General features: G+C 39.1%; 1 protein-coding gene across 17 annotated transcripts in view; it reads left to right on the top strand.

The window, feature by feature from the left end:
* The window catches only part of EFR3A (EFR3 homolog A), a 69,781-nt gene that overhangs the window by 11,958 nt on the left and 39,588 nt on the right, over positions 1–18,235 (top strand). For 11 of the 17 annotated variants that reach the window (XR_004972386.1, XR_004972388.1, XR_004972392.1 and 8 more), the window contains exons 1-6: positions 3,083–3,235; positions 6,626–6,702; positions 9,224–9,351; positions 10,574–10,724; positions 14,097–14,218; positions 17,885–18,034. Coding sequence is in view for 5 of the 17 variants with exons in the window: in XM_036337632.1 (XP_036193525.1) it covers positions 3,145–3,235; positions 6,626–6,702; positions 9,224–9,351; positions 10,574–10,724; positions 14,097–14,218; positions 17,885–18,034 (719 nt within the window). In the remaining 12 variants the exon portion in view is untranslated. Of the gene's footprint in view, positions 1–3,082; positions 3,236–6,625; positions 6,703–9,223; positions 9,352–10,573; positions 10,725–14,096; positions 14,219–17,884; positions 18,035–18,235 lie in introns of those variants that run through there. The other 6 variants (XR_004972396.1, XM_036337632.1, XM_036337635.1 and 3 more) reach the window with 3 other exon arrangements.

The following is an 18,235-nucleotide window of genomic DNA, read 5'->3' as shown; positions in this document are numbered from 1 at the left end:
GTTTCGAACAGTTGTGTATAGCCAGGAATTACAGTCCATGGGAAGACCATCCTTTAAGACAGAACTGGAGCTTTTATTCCCTTTATTGCCTTTGTTGTTATCCTCTTTTCCATAAAGCATATGTGCCTGGGAATAAAGAACCAGCAGTGAAATTGAGAATGAATGGAGAGGAGGTATAGAATTACACGTGGGAAGAACCGGGTAACAGAACACTCCGCTAATGGATTACAATCCCTTTAAAAGGAACACTTTCCTGAAGATAAGACTGTTTTGTTCCCGTGTCTTTGACCCCTATCTAATTAGTTACCAAACCCTTTTGATGCTAAGTTTGTGCCACCTCCCCCGTTCCTTCCTTCCCCGTTCCTTTCTAAGCTCTGGGTCGGGTCGTTAGAAAATGCATTTTGACTTTTTTACCTGCCAAGTAAGTTAGAGATGCTTGGGTTGTTCCATCTGACTGTAATTCACTGTCCCCAGCTTATCCTTATAGTTCAGTCTACTCATTCTTCAGGGGAGCTTCAGCCCAGGCCCGTGTCCTCCCTAAAACCTCTCCATACTCGAGCTGCAGGTGCTTTCTCTCCTCTGAACCGTGGCCCTGATAGCCTTGTGGTCCACTTGACATTGGACATGTCTTGTCCTCCTCTCTGAACCGTGGCCCTGATAGCCTTGTGGTCCACTTGACATTGGACATGTCTTGTCCTCCTCTCTGAACTGTGGCCTTATGGCCATGTGGTCCATTTGATATTGGACATCCCTTGTCTTCAAACATTGTCAAAATATTATTGTAAAATTCAGTTACTACAAAGGCTCCTTTGCCTTTTCAAATAGATAGTTCCTTTTAAATCCCCTATAGTCCTTAGCACAGTGTCCTGTACACATGTGTTAAAGTACAGGAATAACACCATAGTACAGGCTTTATATATGTATATGGTATGTATACATACTTATATCTTCAGTATTTGATACTTGGGAGGGCTGTTTAGTGAGTGGGACTGTAATATTTTAAATCCTTTTAATTGTATGAAACGAACGTGTTGTTCTGGTACTAACTTTATGTGTAATTTGACTTTTAATTTTAACCTTGAAGGGAATATGTGATGCAGACTCTTAAAGAGTTTTGGACACCACAGCTAGAATCTTGAAGTGATGAATTTTTAAAATCTAATAGGAAAAAAACAGCCTGTCTCTTTTCACCTTGATTATTGATTACCGCCAGGCCTAAAAATAAACCATTAATTGTTTAAACTGATTCAATTGACATTGTTACCTATACATTAGAGAAATCATATTGTTCTGGCATTTATTTAGTGGATAGTGTACTTTCTTTGTCATTATTTTGATTCTTATAGCACATATTAGAGCAGATATTAAATTCAGTTTGTCTGTCAGTAAACTTTGGGTCTACATTCATTTAGTAAAGCAACATTTTTTAAAATAATGTCTGCTATATTTCAGACATGCACAATAATGAATAAGATATGGGCTTTATGTTGGAGTATCATGTTCTAGTGGTAAAGTCAGATATGTATATAAATAAGTACAATAAATTGTTACAAGTGCTATGGTAGAAATATACATAAAGGACTAAAACCCAGTAATCACAGCTATTCCTATTTAAAAGTATGAAATTTAATGAGCCCTAAATATGTCAATGAATTCCTAATCCATTATAATTTAGAATTAATTAAGGTGATATAATTGCTATGTAGAAGGTATAGATACTGCTATGTTTTGCTCTTAAAGATCAACCTGCTCCAAAGCCATACAGTTGATTCCCATGCTGGGATCTCAGCATTCTTCACTCCAGGGGCAGTGTTAGCAAGTTATTTTTGATTTAGAGGATAGTTTTATACCAAGTACCCAGTACCATGGTGATATTTAATAACAGAGGCATTGATAGATTAGTAACAGTTTAATATGAAGACATTAATATTTCCAGTTAAATTTAAATTATCACTGAATAATATAGTCAGTCAAAAGTGTAAGTAACTCATTTTAAAAAGGGTCTTTATTAATTACCCAAACCCCCAAACTTACAGAATTGCACAGGAAAGCAAATGTCATCACAGACTAGAAGTATTTGCTGGTGGACTAGCCACTTACAGGTAAGCAGAATTCTTCCAGAACCTTTGTGTGCCCAGGTGCCTGATCCATACCATGAGGGTTTCTGTGCCGTTCCTCGAATCCTCTTATGGATATGTTAGGACAGGATGGAAATTAATTCTAAATCTTTCCATCAAGGGAGAGTGTTAGAGGAGAGGCTAGGGGACATTGGTGAGTCCACATGAAAGTGGTATTAGGGGAGCTAGGAGGAAACTTGTCTTGGGGTGTTTTAAAAAAGAAATGGTTAAAAAAAGAAATGGTTAACAGGAGTATGCAAATTTTACTAAAAAGGTATTAACCTGTTTTAAGTGAATTCTACATTATAGGAAATTTTTATTTCAATGTAGAACTTATAACCCTGAGAAGCAGGTAGAAGGATTTTCCTGTGTATTGAACAACTTGCCCCATAAGCCTGGCACTGTTGGGGGATCATAATTTTTCTCTTTCCAACCCTGTCCCAGTTCCATTTTCTCATAGCTTAGTTATTCCACTTGAGACTTCGTGTTTCTCCTCCCAAGTGTATCATTAGCAGGGTTCTGAATGCCACATGCTCCGGAAGTAGAGTGGGCTACCTTCTTTATATGCTGGGATTAAATGTAAAGGAAGAATTCATGTTGCTCAGACTTGCCAGTTGCTTCAGGCTTTTGGTGATGTGCTTAGCCCGGTTTTTTCCTTGGAAAAGAGAATATTGGGAAGAGGTCAGAAGTAAGAAAAGGAGGAATTAAAGGAATGCTTTAAGGAAAACAGTTTTAAGTACTTCTATTTTCTTATTTGAACTTTATGAAAATCTCCTTTTCTTCAACTAGCAGTACGAATGCTTGCATGAGATCCTGTTGACGCTGTTGGGCCCCGCCAGCAGAATTTGATAAGGATATTATCAGGTTCTCGATAGCTTTACATTTGATGTCAGTAACAAGCCGATGAGCTCCATTACGCTGGTGCCCTCTGCTAATCAAGTACAAGTAAAGTGAGCTAGGCGCTGCCTGTGCAGTAGGGGGAAGGACCTGGGGCAGGAAGATCGGCTGGAAAGCCACCTCCGACAGCATGAGAGACTACGTCCAGGTCCCTGCGGCCGACCTCGAAAAGCCTTACGAGCTGACTCCAACCAGGGAGTCCACCGCATTCCTGTGCCTGAGTAGGTCCAGTGATTTCCTTGTCGTTCTGCTTGTGATGCTTATATGTCCAGCATTCTCTTATTTTAAGTATAGTTGATAGTTATTTCTTTTGTGATTATTGTCATAGTCATTATAACTTTATCTTCAATATGGTCTCGTTTTATAGAAACTCAAGTAAATGGCTGTTTTAAACCTGGTTTTATTTCTCTGTAGTTGGTAGTTTTTCAGTTATGCTAAGTGGTCAAGAAGATGTTTTTGTTTGTTTGTGTGGGGTCCTGTGGGGAAACTTGATGTGATCTTTATTTTCTTGCGCAGAAGTGCATTCCTCATCTGTTAGGCACATTCCTGCAGCCTGTTCATTGGGCATGGAATGCGGAATGCTCAGATGTTTAAAGGGATTTAGAAGTTGTTCAGTACTTGAATGTCGTGTGGCAATGACCCCTTGAAGTCATCAGAGAGGCTGGACTCCCAGCTCCTCTCCTTGCCAACTGTGATGGGACAGATGGTGCCCCTGAGCCTCTCTCCTCATTCACCAGAGGGGAGTGACCACCCAGCGAGAATGAGCGCAGCAGATGAATAACGTGGTAGGTGCCTAGGCTAGCACTGCACACCCCCTGTGCTGACGTTCTGGAAGCTTCTGTGAATCACCTGTGAAATTGGTTGAGTTTTAGGTGGTTGCTTTACAGCAAAGGTTTTGCCATTGTTGGGAATACTGTCTCAAGGGCCTCGAATACCTGTTAGGCTTCTCTTACTGCACTACCACCAATAGCTAGCCTTTTATTGACTGCTTACTGTATGTTACACCCTTCATAAGAACGTCACATATAATTGTATTTAATTTCCCAATAAATATGAAAAATGCATGGTTATACCTATGTAACTATTGTGGAAATGCACGAGAAGAGAAAGTAACCCGCCCACCCCAGGTCTGTCTGTCTGTCTGTCTCCAGGGCCCATGCCCTGTAACCCCATGCTGCCTATTTGGCATTTTGACTTTTTATTCAGCTGTCTCCCTCAGTAGACCTAAGATTTCTGAAAGTAGGAACTGGATAATGTGTGTATCCCAAGTTCAGATTTTTTGAGGCCTCTTTAAACTAAGCGCAATATAGAATATCAGAAAGTGTCAGTGTGACTGACATTTCATAGTGTATTAAGAATCCTTAACTACTGAGCATAATGTAGCTACCATCCTGATGGGAAACTGGGAGCCCTGAGACCTGTTTTAGCCCCTTTGCTATGACAGCAATTTGAATTTACTGTTTGGCCTCACATTAGTGTTCGCAAAGTGTCTTTTCATTTTCTTACCAGACTATAAGCTCCTTTCGTTGTAGCAGTACCTGGGCTAATGCTCAGTGCCATGCAGTAAGTTTGGTTTTAAGTTCTTTCAGTGCGTTGACATTTATCTGAAGTATATTTGTGTTACATACAATGAACACAGAAACCTGACTTGCTTATTTGGCTGTTACCCTTGATTTTCTTGGTAATACTCAGACCTGTGTTTTGATTTTGGACTCTAAAAAGAGTGCAGATGTTTTTGGTGTTAGTTAATGTGAAAAAAAAAAATCCCCCTAATGGATTCTTTGGCATTTGTTGTTTTTTTTTTTAAATATATTTTATTGAGTTTTTACAGAGAGGAAAGGAGAGAGAGATAGAGAGTTAGAAACATCGATGAGAGAGAAACATCGACCAGCTGCCTCCTGCACACTCCCCACTGGGGATGCGCCCGCAACCCAGGTACATGCCCTTGACCGGAATCGAACCTGGGACCTTTCAGTCCGCAGGCCGACGCTCTATCCACTGAGCCAAACCGGTTTCGGCAGTTTTTTCTTCTCTTAAAGTAAAAAGCATCCTAAACAATGGATAGCATTTTATATTACCAGCCTAAGTATAGACTACTGAGTTATTCACTGTTTTTTTTTTTTTTAATAGCAGATTATAAACTCCTCAGGGGCAAGGAGCTTGTGTCTTTCATACTTCCTTGTATCTTTGGCATCTAGCATGATACCACCCAGTAGGTGCAAATGACATATTGGGCAGTTGATTGATTTGACCACTAATATCTACTGTGTTGTGGAGAGAGCCTGGGCTTGTAGAGTTAGCATTGGGTTCTCACCCAGCCACTGCTGTTGAGTGAGTTATGTGGTCAGTTCTGCTGCAATTATAATACCTCACTAGTTTGCGAGTATGTTAAATAACGTATGCATTATTTATGTGTGTAAATTTGTGCATGTATGTTTTGTGATTCCTAAAGATGCTGTATGCATCTTAACTGTCCTGCTTTCATCATTTCTTTTCATGGCTTCACTCTACTGCAAATCTGGACCAGTCTTACTTGTTTGGCCTGTGCTGGGCACTCGGTTGACGTTGGGTATTGACTGCATACGGGAATGATGCACACTTCATGAGCAAAGAGAGATCTGGACAAGTCTCTTGCATAACGTTACTTGATAAGAGAGGAGCAGATGTCTGCTTAGATCCGAGTTCTTTTAACTTGCTGCTCAAGTGTTCTCTCGTCCCATACTTTGGTTTTTAAATACATACAAATGCCCACTTATACAGCGACACATATACCCCAGTTTCATCAATTATGAGAATAAATTTATAATGGTTCAAGACCAATATTCCTGTGAAGTTATTAGTTTGCAGAACAAGAAAACTGATCCTTCTCACTTACATAGTTCTTCCAGAGAGCGGATGTGCCATAACCGGGGCCATGTAGGAACTTGAGTTAAAGAATTGGAATGAGCCCAGGACTTCTGGATCCATACCCATTGCTCTTTCCAAGACATCAACAACTGAGAATATGTACAGCAGCCTGTGAGGATTTTAAAAAAATTCTTGGACTTACCTTGAGCTTGTTTTCCCATCTATTGGTAGTTCCTTATATGATCATTGCGTAGATACAAGTATTCACTGTTTTCACCAGCACTACTAGGAGTGAACTGTCATTTTAAGACCACTGTGGCTGGAGCTGAGTGGATTGGTCAGGCAGGGGTGGTGGGGGGTGGGGGATTCTGGAGTGTAGGGGATGCGAAGAGTAGTATGAGATGAGATCTGAGAAGAGGTAAAGGAGATACAAATTATGTTGTTGCTTTATAGGATGAAGTTGGCAGGTGTGTGCATGTGTGTGTACATTTACACTCATGCCCCAAAACAATTTGGTCTGGAACTTTGAAATAACTCATTAGTATATTCATCTTGACCTGGTGTCTTTGGGGAGGGAAGAAGAAATTTAACCTTTTCATTTCTTAATCAGTAATTGAATCTGCGTACTTTTTTTTTTGTTTGTGGCATTTTAAACTTCCCCCCTTCATTTTAAATAACCCATTAAAATGCAGAAGCTTAGTTTCTGAGTCCATTTACAATATGAATAACCCCTGTACTTTGTGCTTTTATTCTCTTTTGAACAGGAGTGTGTTGCTGCTGTTCTGCTTTGCGTCCTCGCTACAAACGCCTGGTGGACAACATATTCCCTGAAGACCCGAAAGTAATTTGATCTACATCTGCATATCCTTCTCTTTGCTGGCCCATCCTTCCTCTGCTGACCCCCCTCAGGGGTCCCTAATTTCATTTTCCTACTTTTACTCGTGAATCTCACCATGCACACTACTATTTTATACTTCTCCTTCTTTTGCTTTAAAATGACCTATGCTTGCTTGTCTAATTTTCAGATCCTTCTCATAGATTAGGCATGAATTTGGAATAGTGGATAGGTGATGTTCTTTGTCTCTATAGTTCCTGAATTTAAGTAATACTCATCAAAATTTTATGAACTGGTGCCAGAGTACTTGTATGAAATGCTAAGACTATAACTGTGAACACAGACATGGCTCTCTGCGCTCACCACACTCCTAGACAAGTGAATGGGCAATTACAGTGTGGCGGGAAAGAGGGAGGAAGCGCAGGAGGTGTGCGGGAGGGGCTGGAATGGCATCTGATTTGGGTTTGGGAGAAGAAAGGCCTGAAGGAAATGAAGCGAAGATTCAAAGAATAAATAGAGTTGGCCACACAGTTTTTAGAAGAGAATTGAGATGTAAAGTAAGAACCCTCCGGGCAGAGTTTGTCCTCCTTTTACTGAAATTCTTGTAAATTTTTTATAAAAGTCACTTTACTGTGGAAGATTACTGGTTTCAAGGCACCTGGGTTTAGTTTAAATTTTCCAAGACTTCTTTAGTCTTGTGTTAATGGACATGAATAAAAATTGTTAACGTGTTTGATTTCCAGAATTTGCTTTATTTTAAAATGTAGCCAACTATAGAAACCTTTTGGCCATCTTAACAATTTATATATCTCAAGCTATATCTCATTTTTAGTCAAATCTAATGTAAACATCCAGCTGTTTAGAGGAGGCTAATTGGTTAAATGCCATGGGCTGCCAGATATTCTGCATAATATGTGGCATATAAAAAACCCTAAGATGTGGTTCCTGCCTTTAAGGAGCTTTCCATCCATTGGTTTAGAGCAAAACAGACTGAATATTAAATCACAGTGCATAAATCAGCAAGTGAAAATGTTACGTGAAGCAGGTGGTATTGTTTCCCATAAAGCAGGGGTGGTATCAGTGGGTTGGAATCTCTGGGAAGCATTCTCCGAGAAATGAGACTTTCTGAGCTCTGACGGATATACACCATCTGGAGAAGTCGAGGTTAGTCTCTTTATTGCCATGTGAGAGAAAAGGCCTGGGAAAGCAAGAGAGAGGTACATTTGGGATCAAGAACCTTCAAATTGTAGAGTGTTGGGTGGTAATCATGTTGAGCACAATTTCTGATTTGAAATTCCAGAAGTGTTATTTAATGGACTGAATATTCAGATCATTTCTCTCAGTCGTCTGAGACAAATGATTACTAAAGATGAGGTAGAGGCCAGATCTAGAGGAATGGGATTGACAGGCAGGCTGTCTACTTTATGCACTTTCACTTGTGGGTGGTGAGGGAGCTTTGAAAACTTGACCATGGGAATGATGACAGGTAACTTAGAGAATGATTACAGAAAGAATATTTACCAAGGATTTAGATAAGATTTACTTAAATAGCAATTTGTAGAGGAAAATTAAAGAAGGTTTACATGAACCTTGCATGCATAGCTCAGTTGACCACCTTTCTTAATTTTAACTTATTAAACAAAACAAAAAAATCTTCTCTATCCAAAATGGATCAGATGGTAGGTGCCCAGGCATGGAGGGCTTCAGTCATAGTCCCTGCCTTTAAAGAGCTCTCTAGTGAGGGGCAGATAACCACCCATTTCTTAAAATTAGTAGCAGTGTGATCAGTGTCTCATTGTGCAGTAGAAATGATAAATAGTACTTATTTCATAAGGAACTTATGAGGATTAAATGAATTAACACAATTCTTTGCTCACGTTGATTCCTGGTGTCCATCACAAGTTAGCTCCTGATTAGCATTTGTTTAAGATTGAAAAACTGATGTGACAAAGCATGATAGTAGAGATGAGTGTAAGGGTAAGTGCCATGACCTACAAGAACATGTGGGAGGAACATACATGCTGATTCATGGTGAGAAAAGCAGGGCAGTGGTCAGCGGAGAGGGAAGGTCATGAAGCATCTTTTTGCAAATGATGGGAATACCCTATATGTTGTTTGTTACTGAGGGTTCCGTGGATGTATACAGCTGTCATATTTCAAATGATATATACATGGGTGCAGATTATTGTATATAAATTATTCCTCATTAAAATTAGTAAGTGGTAAAAAAAAAGTGGATGAGATGCAGCCATGTTAAATGATGATGTGTTAGAGTAATTCATTGCTTATGAAGGTATATTTCAATGCTTTGTCTAAATGGGGCATTTCTTTAACTTCTTTAAATTCTGTGTATCTAAAATGGTGAATATTAGCATTGAGAAGGCTATGTCCAGAAAGGTTCAGCATAAATATGGCTTAGTCACCAATCCAGAAAGGGGAAATATGCAGCAAGCAATACTTAGAAATAAAAAAAAATAAAATAAGCATGAAAACATAGATAACCTGTTTAACTTGTTATTATTTTTAGGATGGCCTTGTTAAAGCTGATATGGAAAAATTGACATTTTATGCAGTATCTGCTCCAGAGAAACTGGATCGAATTGGTTCTTACCTGGCAGAAAGGTTGAGCAGGGATGTTGTCAGACATCGTTCTGGGTAAGGAAACTCATTGCTGCTAATATTGTGTCTTGGAAAATTCTCCCCAGATTACATCATCCTTTAAGTTATTTTGCCGTCTAGTCAGGCAAAAGTGATAGGTAGATGATAAGACACTGTAATACCACACTAGGAAATATGTAATACCATATAGATGCTGCAGCTTTTATTACTTTCCTGGTGCTCAGATTTTAAAAATAAACTCATGTTAGTTAACGGAGTCGCCTTTAGCTGAAGCGTCCATCAATTTCTGAGACTTTTTAATGGTAATAGTAGAAATTGACTCCTTTCTCTGTTAGTCTGATACAGTAATTTAAAAACCAGTGTCTAAATTGAAAACAGAGAAAGATTCTGTTAACCAACTGATTTGTGTAACGCAGTTTCAGTTTTACCTGTCAGAAGAGTAATGAGAGAACTGTGGTAGGCTTGGGTACTAAGGTTCAGAAGTTGAAAGCATGCTGATTTGAAATGGTGCGTGGTGTCCAGCTACCTATAAGTAAGTTCTACCACCTTAATCCATTCTCTGGGCGTGAACAGTGATAACCTGGATCATTGGAGTAACTACTTTCCCATATTGTCATTCTGTGATCCTGGTTTTTAGGGTACTCTATTCCCCAAGTGATTATTGGCTTTCTCCAATTCCACATTGTTACCACGTAGAACATTTTGGGTGTCTTCATACAATAGTTTTATAGTTGATTGTTGAAGCAAAGTTTACTAAAGTCTGAATTTTAATTTTTAGTAGAATCTTTAAAATTCAATGAATTGTAAAGTAACATTTATGGGACATTTCCTTAACTGTTGTTGCTGATGTTTTATATATTCACGTTTACAAATATAAATAGATTATGTTGGAAATTTAGGCACATTGCTTATGATATTTATGGTTACAAAGAAATATGGTTTAAAATCTGGAAAACAAAATGTCCTGTTTGCAGAGACAGATCTACGCAAAGGTCCTGTTAAAGAAGCTGTGGCAGAGTTCTGGTCAGAAGGAGGAAATGCAGGCGTGCCGGCTGGTTTTCCTGTCCCTCAGCATGAGGGCTGTTTCATAACCTAAGGCCATCAGTGCTGTGAAAAGGAAGATTTCCCCTAGAAACTACTGAATTTGCCCTGCTGTGTTTTGTGCATTTGAATAAACTCATTTTTAGTTTTCCAGTGAAAAGCACTTAGATTTAAGACAGCTAGAAAGGCTTTGACATTGTTTCTCTCTTACGCGTAGGTATGTCTTAATTGCTATGGAGGCATTGGACCAGCTTCTCATGGCTTGCCATTCTCAAAGCATCAAGCCATTTGTAGAAAGCTTCCTTCATATGGTAGCAAAGCTGCTGGAATCAGGGGAACCAAAGCTTCAAGTTCTTGGAACAAACTCTGTGAGTAAAACCGTTGGCTTAACTGATTTTAAATTTAATCAGCATATTCAGAATTAATCTCTCTGAGAACATCTTCACCGTAGAAAGGCACAGGCTCTGGTCAGGGCATTTGGCACCAGTACAGATGCAGACGATGAGATCCCTTTGTCTCTAGTTTTGCTGTTGCTCCTTGCGAAATCTGTGATATCAGCCCATCGTGAGGAAACAGAAGATGAGTTGGCCATCAAAGAAAGGGAGTGTTTCCCCAGGCTTTCTCACATGACTTCTGAATTATTGCTGCTCACCACACTCATTTTCTTCTATCCTAAACCAGAGCTTGTTAAGCATATGTGGGGTTGGGGAAGGCATATCTGAAAAGGAAAATAAAATATAGGGATAATCTTTCTTGTCTTTAGTTTTATTACATAACTAGAGGCGTGGTGCATGAAATTTGTGCAGGCGGTATGGGGGCGGTGCCTCAGCCCAACCTATACCCTCTCCAATCCAGGAGCCCTCAGGGAATGTCCTACTGATGGCTTAGGCCCACTCCCCATGGTTCTCTGCTGTCTGCAGGGTCTGCTTGGCCACTCCCAGGTCACTGCAGCAACGGCCCTGCTCTCAGCGGCCGCCCCCGGGACTGGAGGACTCCAGTGGGGCTGAGAGGACTGGGCACCGCCATCTTTTGTGTTGGAGTGATGGTTAATTTGCATATTACTCTTTTATTAGCTAGGATGTTCAGTCTTTCAGTTCCACCTTCATCTCTGAGGAAGCTTTCAGGCATTCAGCCAATCTATATGTTCCCATCCAGGCTTTTATCAACTAATAGACGAATTGAAGCAAAAAACTTGTCCAAAGACCCATTGAAGTAATGCTGTGTATAGCTGGGATTCAGTGTCGGGAATTTCATTGCTGCTGTCTTTTATTGTACCTTTTGAAACATAATCTAATTCTCCAATTTTTAATTGAAAACTAGGGATTATTTTTTTGTTGAGTATATACTATGTGCAAGGCATTTTGCTAACTTTTGTTTGCTTCTTATTTGAACCTCTCAACTGTGTAAGTTAAATATTCCATTTCACAGGTCACACATTATGTTAGCAAATCCAGGTTCCAAATCTAGAGCCATCTAACAGTCTGTTCATAATCTCTGCACTGTACTGTGCCTCATTTTCCTTCACCCTCCATCTGAGAAGTGTATTGTAGCGCAGAGCATATGGGTTTGGAGTTGGTTAGGGAGCTCCCAGAGCTGCAGGAATGAGAAGGCTTCTCCATGAAGTCAGTAAGGAGATGGGCTTGTGCCTTCCCCTGGAGGGAGCTGCTGCTTTCAACCCACTCGTTATGCCCAGGGGCAACAGGGGCTGCTTCTGGAATGATCACACAGACCACACCATTATTTGGGGCTCTAGTAGATTAAAAGAGGATAAAGTTTCCCTCCTCCTAAAAGTTTTTGTAGAACTTTTAACATTTTAGTGGCCAAATTTTTATTTCTGATTAAATTTTTCTAATTTTAAAAGTAATGTAAACTTATTGTAGCAAATTTGGAAAATTCTTTTTAAAAAAAACAAAACATTTTTATTGATTTCAGAGATGAGGGAGTGATGGGAGAGAGAGATAGAAACATGCCCCACATTGGGGATCAAGCCGAAACCTGGGCATGTCCTTGACCAGGAATCAAACCATGACCTCCTGGTTCATAGGTCGACGTTCAACCACTGAGCCATGCCAGCCAGGCTGGACAATTCTTAGAAAATGTAAAAGAGTGAACAAATTAAAGACACCTGTAATTCCAGTATTCAGGAGTAATCCTTTATATTTATTCTTAAAATACATATTAGAAAATGAGGAACATATTGTGTATAGACTTGTGTGTGTATGTTTTTTATATGTTTTTAAAGCATTTCTCATGTCATTTAAGGTTTATTTTTATGAAAAGGATAAATATTTGGTTTAATATTTTCCAAAATTATTCATATGGTTAGTGTGCAGTGTGGGAATCTTGAAAAGTGGAGTACAACTCCAGGACTGTAATGCCAGTTTCAGTATTTACTATGTCACTGTGGGCAAATGATTTCACCTCTGAATTTCAGTGTTCTGATCTGTAAAATGGGGATAAACGACACATTCTTTTCAGTGTCATTGGAGTAATTAAAAAGAACCTGTGAAAACACCTAGCTCAGTGTATGATACAGAAGGTAATGAACTTCAGTTCAATCTCAAGCAAGTGTATTATTTGTGTCTTTTTTCTAGGTAATGTGAATCATCTAAGAGTATAATTTAAAAGGGATGACAGCTCTGGCTGAATTAATTTAGAATATTTTTGGTATCACAATTTCATTCTTTAAAATTTACCTATGCTCTTTCAGTTTTGTTTCTCAGAAAGTATCAGTAAACTTGGTTGAATAATCCTTTTGGATGTAGCTCTTTATAGCCAGCAGTCTGGAGCCTGGCAGGTGTTTACATATACATTTAAAGTTGCAAGTAAATCAGTAGTTTATTGCTGTGGGCTATTTAGTGTCCAGAATTAAAAAATCCTCAAATGAATAAGGAAGCTAATGAGAAGCGATGGTGCATATTAAGGACTCTTAGGGCCAGGCCTATGATTCATGTAGGTATTTAACATTTTCTAGACATGGATATTTCCTTTTTTTTTTTTTTTTAATATTTAGAAAGGAGGTAGAATGAATTCCACCCATCTCAGTATTTTTCTCCTCTACTGAGTTTATGTTTCTTTCAGTTTATGTCCTCCTTTTCCTTGTCCAATAGTTGTATAAAGGTTATTCACTCATGTGTTGTGTATAGAAAGCTGTCCAGAAAGATTTCCTACTCACAATTAAGAAAATTCCTTAGGTTGGGCCTGAGAGGGCAGCACTGAAGCCAGCTCCCAGGAAATGTAGGCGAGCTTCAGAGCAAAGCCTTTCCTTCTAGACCTGCAGGGGTGGGAACCTTTTCTTGCCAAAGGCCATTTGGATGTTTATAACATCATTCACGGGCCATACAGAATTATCCACTTAAAAACTAGCCTGCTATATGGGGTCAGACTTTTCATTAACTCACCCCTGATGCCTTGGCAGGGCCAGAACAAATGATTTTGTGGGCCTTCTGCAGCCCAAGGGCTGGACGTTCCCCACCCCTGTTCTCCCCTGTTCTAGAGAGTCAGCTCATTCACTCAGAAGGAACGGGATTAGCAGGTTATAATAATATACATAATGCTATAGCCTTGATTTTCTAAAGTTCTTTGTTCAAAAATTCTTTTTGTATATGTATGTGGTATTTGTGATAAGTGCTTCTTATTTAGACATTGCTTGTTAATGTAACAAGTAATAAATGAAAATAAATGTCTTTGGTCCACTTTAAAAAAGGTGGTAACGTATTTATATTGTTTATTTTCTTTAGTTTGTCAAATTTGCAAATATTGAAGAAGACACGCCATCCTATCACAGACGTTATGACTTCTTTGTATCTCGCTTCAGTGCCATGTGTCATTCCTGCCATAGTGATCCAGATGTACGAACGGAGTATGTATTGTTTAACTTTATAATTTAAAGGCATAGCACGATTTATTAGTGAGTACCATGCTTATATATTACATAATAATTACTAAAGGAAACATGAGAATACATGCTTTGTTCCTGAAGTACAACTTCTTACTGCTAGAACTGACTGAAGTAGCAAACTTGAGCATGGTTTCTTAGCTCATCGCAAGTAAAGTTCAGTCTTTACTCCTGTAACCCCCGGTGTCAGAGCCTGTCATCCTGTCTTTCTTCCCCCTTATACTCTAACCCAGCCACTTCTGGAACACACCAGGCACACTTTTCCCAGGCCTTTGGACTGAGCGGTCTCTGTAGAATAACTCCCAGGCACCCTGCTTACCTCACTTTGTTCACATTTCTGCGAATGTCACCTTACCATGAGAGTCCTGCCCTGGCCACCTTTTATTTGTTAAATATTAACCCTCCCATCCCATCTCAGTTACTCTGTCTTCTGCTCTTCTTTGGACTCTGAACTCCAGGAGGGCCACAGCTTTATTTTGAGAACTGCTGTATCACTAACACTTTGAATTGTGCCGGGCGCATAGTAGGTTCTCAGTAAGTGCCTTTTGAATGAATGCATTGATTGAATGGTGTGTTACCAGTCATTGTCAATCTCAGGTTCTCATAACAACTAATTTGAGCATTTTTAAACATTTTTCCTAAATACAAACTAGTAATAATCTGGAATCAAATACTTATCTCCAAACACAGCCTATACATAGGCTGAAAGTTAAGAATTAAAAATAAAAATTACCCTGGTAAATAAAGTAATTTGAGCTTTTCCATAATACACTAGAAAGAAAGAAACTAACCTGAATTCATAGTTATGTGGGGCCAGTTTAGCAAGATTTAGCATGCTTTGTAATTTACTTTTCTTTCAAAGTAAGTAAGGGAATGTGCAGAAATACAGCTAACTAGCTTTTAGTGTGTAACCTGCAGTGTTGGTTCACACAAGCAAAAGCAAGTATAAAAGTTATTTTAACTTGGGAGAAAGAAGCTGAGAGATTTCAGATAGATTTGTTTCTGTCTGAGATGCTGTTAGTATAATTTTTCCTCAAGGCCATTTAGACTCCTGATGTTCTTCCTTTATTATGAGGGTAAAACCTTAGAAATGTAAAGATAACTGTAACTATCTTGTAATAATTAATTTTCTATGTCTCCCAGTCCCCACTAAAATATCTTTTTTTATCCCTAAAGGACGTTAAAAATGTTTTCTAAAACTGTTCCCTGTTTTCAGGGGCTTACATTAAAATGTTAATGGGGCAAAAAAGTATAAAAATTAGCTAAAGAAAATGGCAATTTTTTAAAGATTATAACAATTTTGCTTTCTTTTAAAATACAGAAATGATCCAGAATGTCGTGTTTTTTTTTTTTTTTTTCGGTTTAGTATTATAAGGATTAATAAACTGCACATAGACATTTCTTAAATTTTGGTTGAGGTGAGTTTCACATATAAACCAGTGTAGGTGAAAAGTGTTGATGAGATCCATAAAATTAATGAAAGGATGCATTTAAGAAATTCAGAATTTTATTACATTATCTTATTTTTAAGTATGTAGCGCCCCCTACTGAAAGATCTTGTCTTTTGAACATTTTCATGTAACAATTTTCATTAATGTTTACAAAAAGAAGCTTGACATTTTCTATACACAAGTGAGAGGCCTTGTAGTACTTTTTTCTGACTGGATGTTTTTCTAGTATTTTGTGATAATTGAAATTCCAAAATGACAACATTTCATTTGCAGTCCCTGAAAAACAAATGAGTAAATAAAATGCTTTGCCGTACTTAGCTGGCTAGAGTTTTCCTGCTCTGCCTTAAGTCAAAGCTCTTTTGGTTTTCTTCAGGGATATTTGTATTCCTCTTTAGGTTTTAGCTGCGATACTTATTACCAGTCCCTTTAATTTAGCAAAACCCAACCAGATAGAACTCAGGGCCTCTGCGGTGGGAAATGGGGAATGGGTCTGATAATGGTTAAGATTTTCTTAAAATATTTGTCTTGCAGGAGCAGTTCCTACTGCTCCTGATGATGTAAAGTCATGCATCACAGTCTTAAACTCTAATTTCCTGAGCAACCTTCAGCTGTGGTAGAAATAATCATTATCATCACAGTGCTTAACTAACACTTATTGAGTGCTTACTCTGGGCCAATTTGTTTAACCCTTTATTGACTGAGCACTTTATATGAATTAATTTATTCAAACCTTAATTCATTCAAACATTCCTATGCTTTAGGTAAGACAGTTGGTCTTGTTTACTGATAAGGAAACTATAAAATTTCTTTGAGGTCATGACTAGAATATATTGGTTAGACCAGATACTAGACCTGAATTGGATGCCAGCTGGGTAGCTGTAATAGCTATAGGTAGTCCCACCTGCCCCCGACAGGGGCAGCACACTCTGCTGTGCTCTTCAGGCTACTGTGTCACGAGGCACCAGCCACCATTCTTGTGTCATCTTGTTTGCTCCACCTTGTCATCACCCAAGGAGTAGCAGCAGGTGCATAAAGCAGACACCGTGTAGTAACGTCAGGCTTGCCCACTTGTGATAGCCATAGAGTCTCTCACCCTTTATGTCGTAGGGAGCAGCATGAATAGACACAACTTTGTCTCTGAGTCTCCCAGTTCACTTCTCACCTGTTCAGCATTGTGTTACTGCCAGCTCCCATTCTCCATCTGCTCCCCCTGAAGGCCTGTGTCTTTTCCCCAGGGGTTTGGAAAGCAGTGCCACCCTCGTCCCATAGCTGCCATTCTCTAACCCTTCTCGTAGGTGTTGGAAGACAGTGCTGGATAAGTTGAATAGACCTTCAGTGGTGGATAGTTTGGTTGTAGTGAAAAAGAAAGTAAGCAGATTTGGCCAGAGGGAACATGTTTTAGGGCAAATAGGCTACCATGCTATTTTCTAGTCACTTCTTACTCTTGAACCTATGGATGTTTTTATATATGTAAGAAAGAGGAAGAGCTTGAGGAAGTTGGGGTTGTGGATCGGGATGGGAGGGTGGGCTGCATTGTCTCATTGAGGGATGAATTTTAAGTCACAGAAGCACATGATAATGTAAATGTCAGTACACACAGGTATATAGGGACGTATACATATGGCTGAGGTTGTCTGCACTCCCTGCTGATAGTTCTCATTTGTCAGACCTGGAAAGGAACCAGCCTGGTCCTGCAGTCTTCCATCCAGAAGGGCTCAGGGCGGGAAGAGCCTCTCCAGAGGAAGCATGAGAAAAGCCTAAGGAAGCACTCAGGTGCTCAGAGAGTGAAATCCTGTTTGCTCAGCTTCTGAGACCTGTAGGCAAGAAAGGGAGAGAATCTAGCTCATTGCTTTAAAGTATTATCATCCTCTTAGGAAACCTAATGCTTTTGATTGATTCTCTTACTGAAATTATATGTAGACTAGATATTACTGTATTTTACGGTCCTTTTACACTTTAAATGCTGACTTTTAAAAGATAGGACTGAAAGGAAGCCTCTTTTGGAGCTGCCTCATCTCTTTGTCCATTTTAGATTTCTGAGATTTTAATTTCTTAGCCTTGTGTTATTTTCATTTTATTGACTTGAGATAACAATATTTTGGGGGGATTCACTCTCTTAGCTAAACAAGCAGACTTGTTTAAATTACTTTTTTTCATGATTCAATTTTCTTTTTTATAGAATTCGAATTGCTGGAATCAGGGGTATTCAAGGCGTGGTTCGCAAAACAGTTAATGATGAACTTCGGGCTACCATTTGGGAACCCCAGCATATGGATAAAATTGTTCCATCCTTGCTGTTTAACATGCAGAAGATAGAAGAGGTCGACAGGTATTGAATAAGGGCATTAGGGCTGGGGCTGCGTTACCTTTGTGTGAATGTATGTGTGCTTGCTCGCTAGGCTAAGAAAGTTTTGTCTTTAGTATCATGTAAAAGTGGTCTGTAAACCTGAGAGAGTTTACTGGTAAATATCTGCCCTTTCTTAAAGATTATTTGTCTTTTGTGATCACAGATTTTCACTCACACACTTGA

The sequence above is a fragment of the Myotis myotis genome, unplaced genomic scaffold (assembly GCF_014108235.1).
Source record: "Myotis myotis isolate mMyoMyo1 unplaced genomic scaffold, mMyoMyo1.p scaffold_m19_p_16, whole genome shotgun sequence".
Taxonomy (NCBI): domain Eukaryota; kingdom Metazoa; phylum Chordata; class Mammalia; order Chiroptera; family Vespertilionidae; genus Myotis; species Myotis myotis.
The sequence above is the reverse complement of the archived record's forward strand: the minus strand, read 5'-3'. Positions and strand labels throughout refer to the sequence as shown.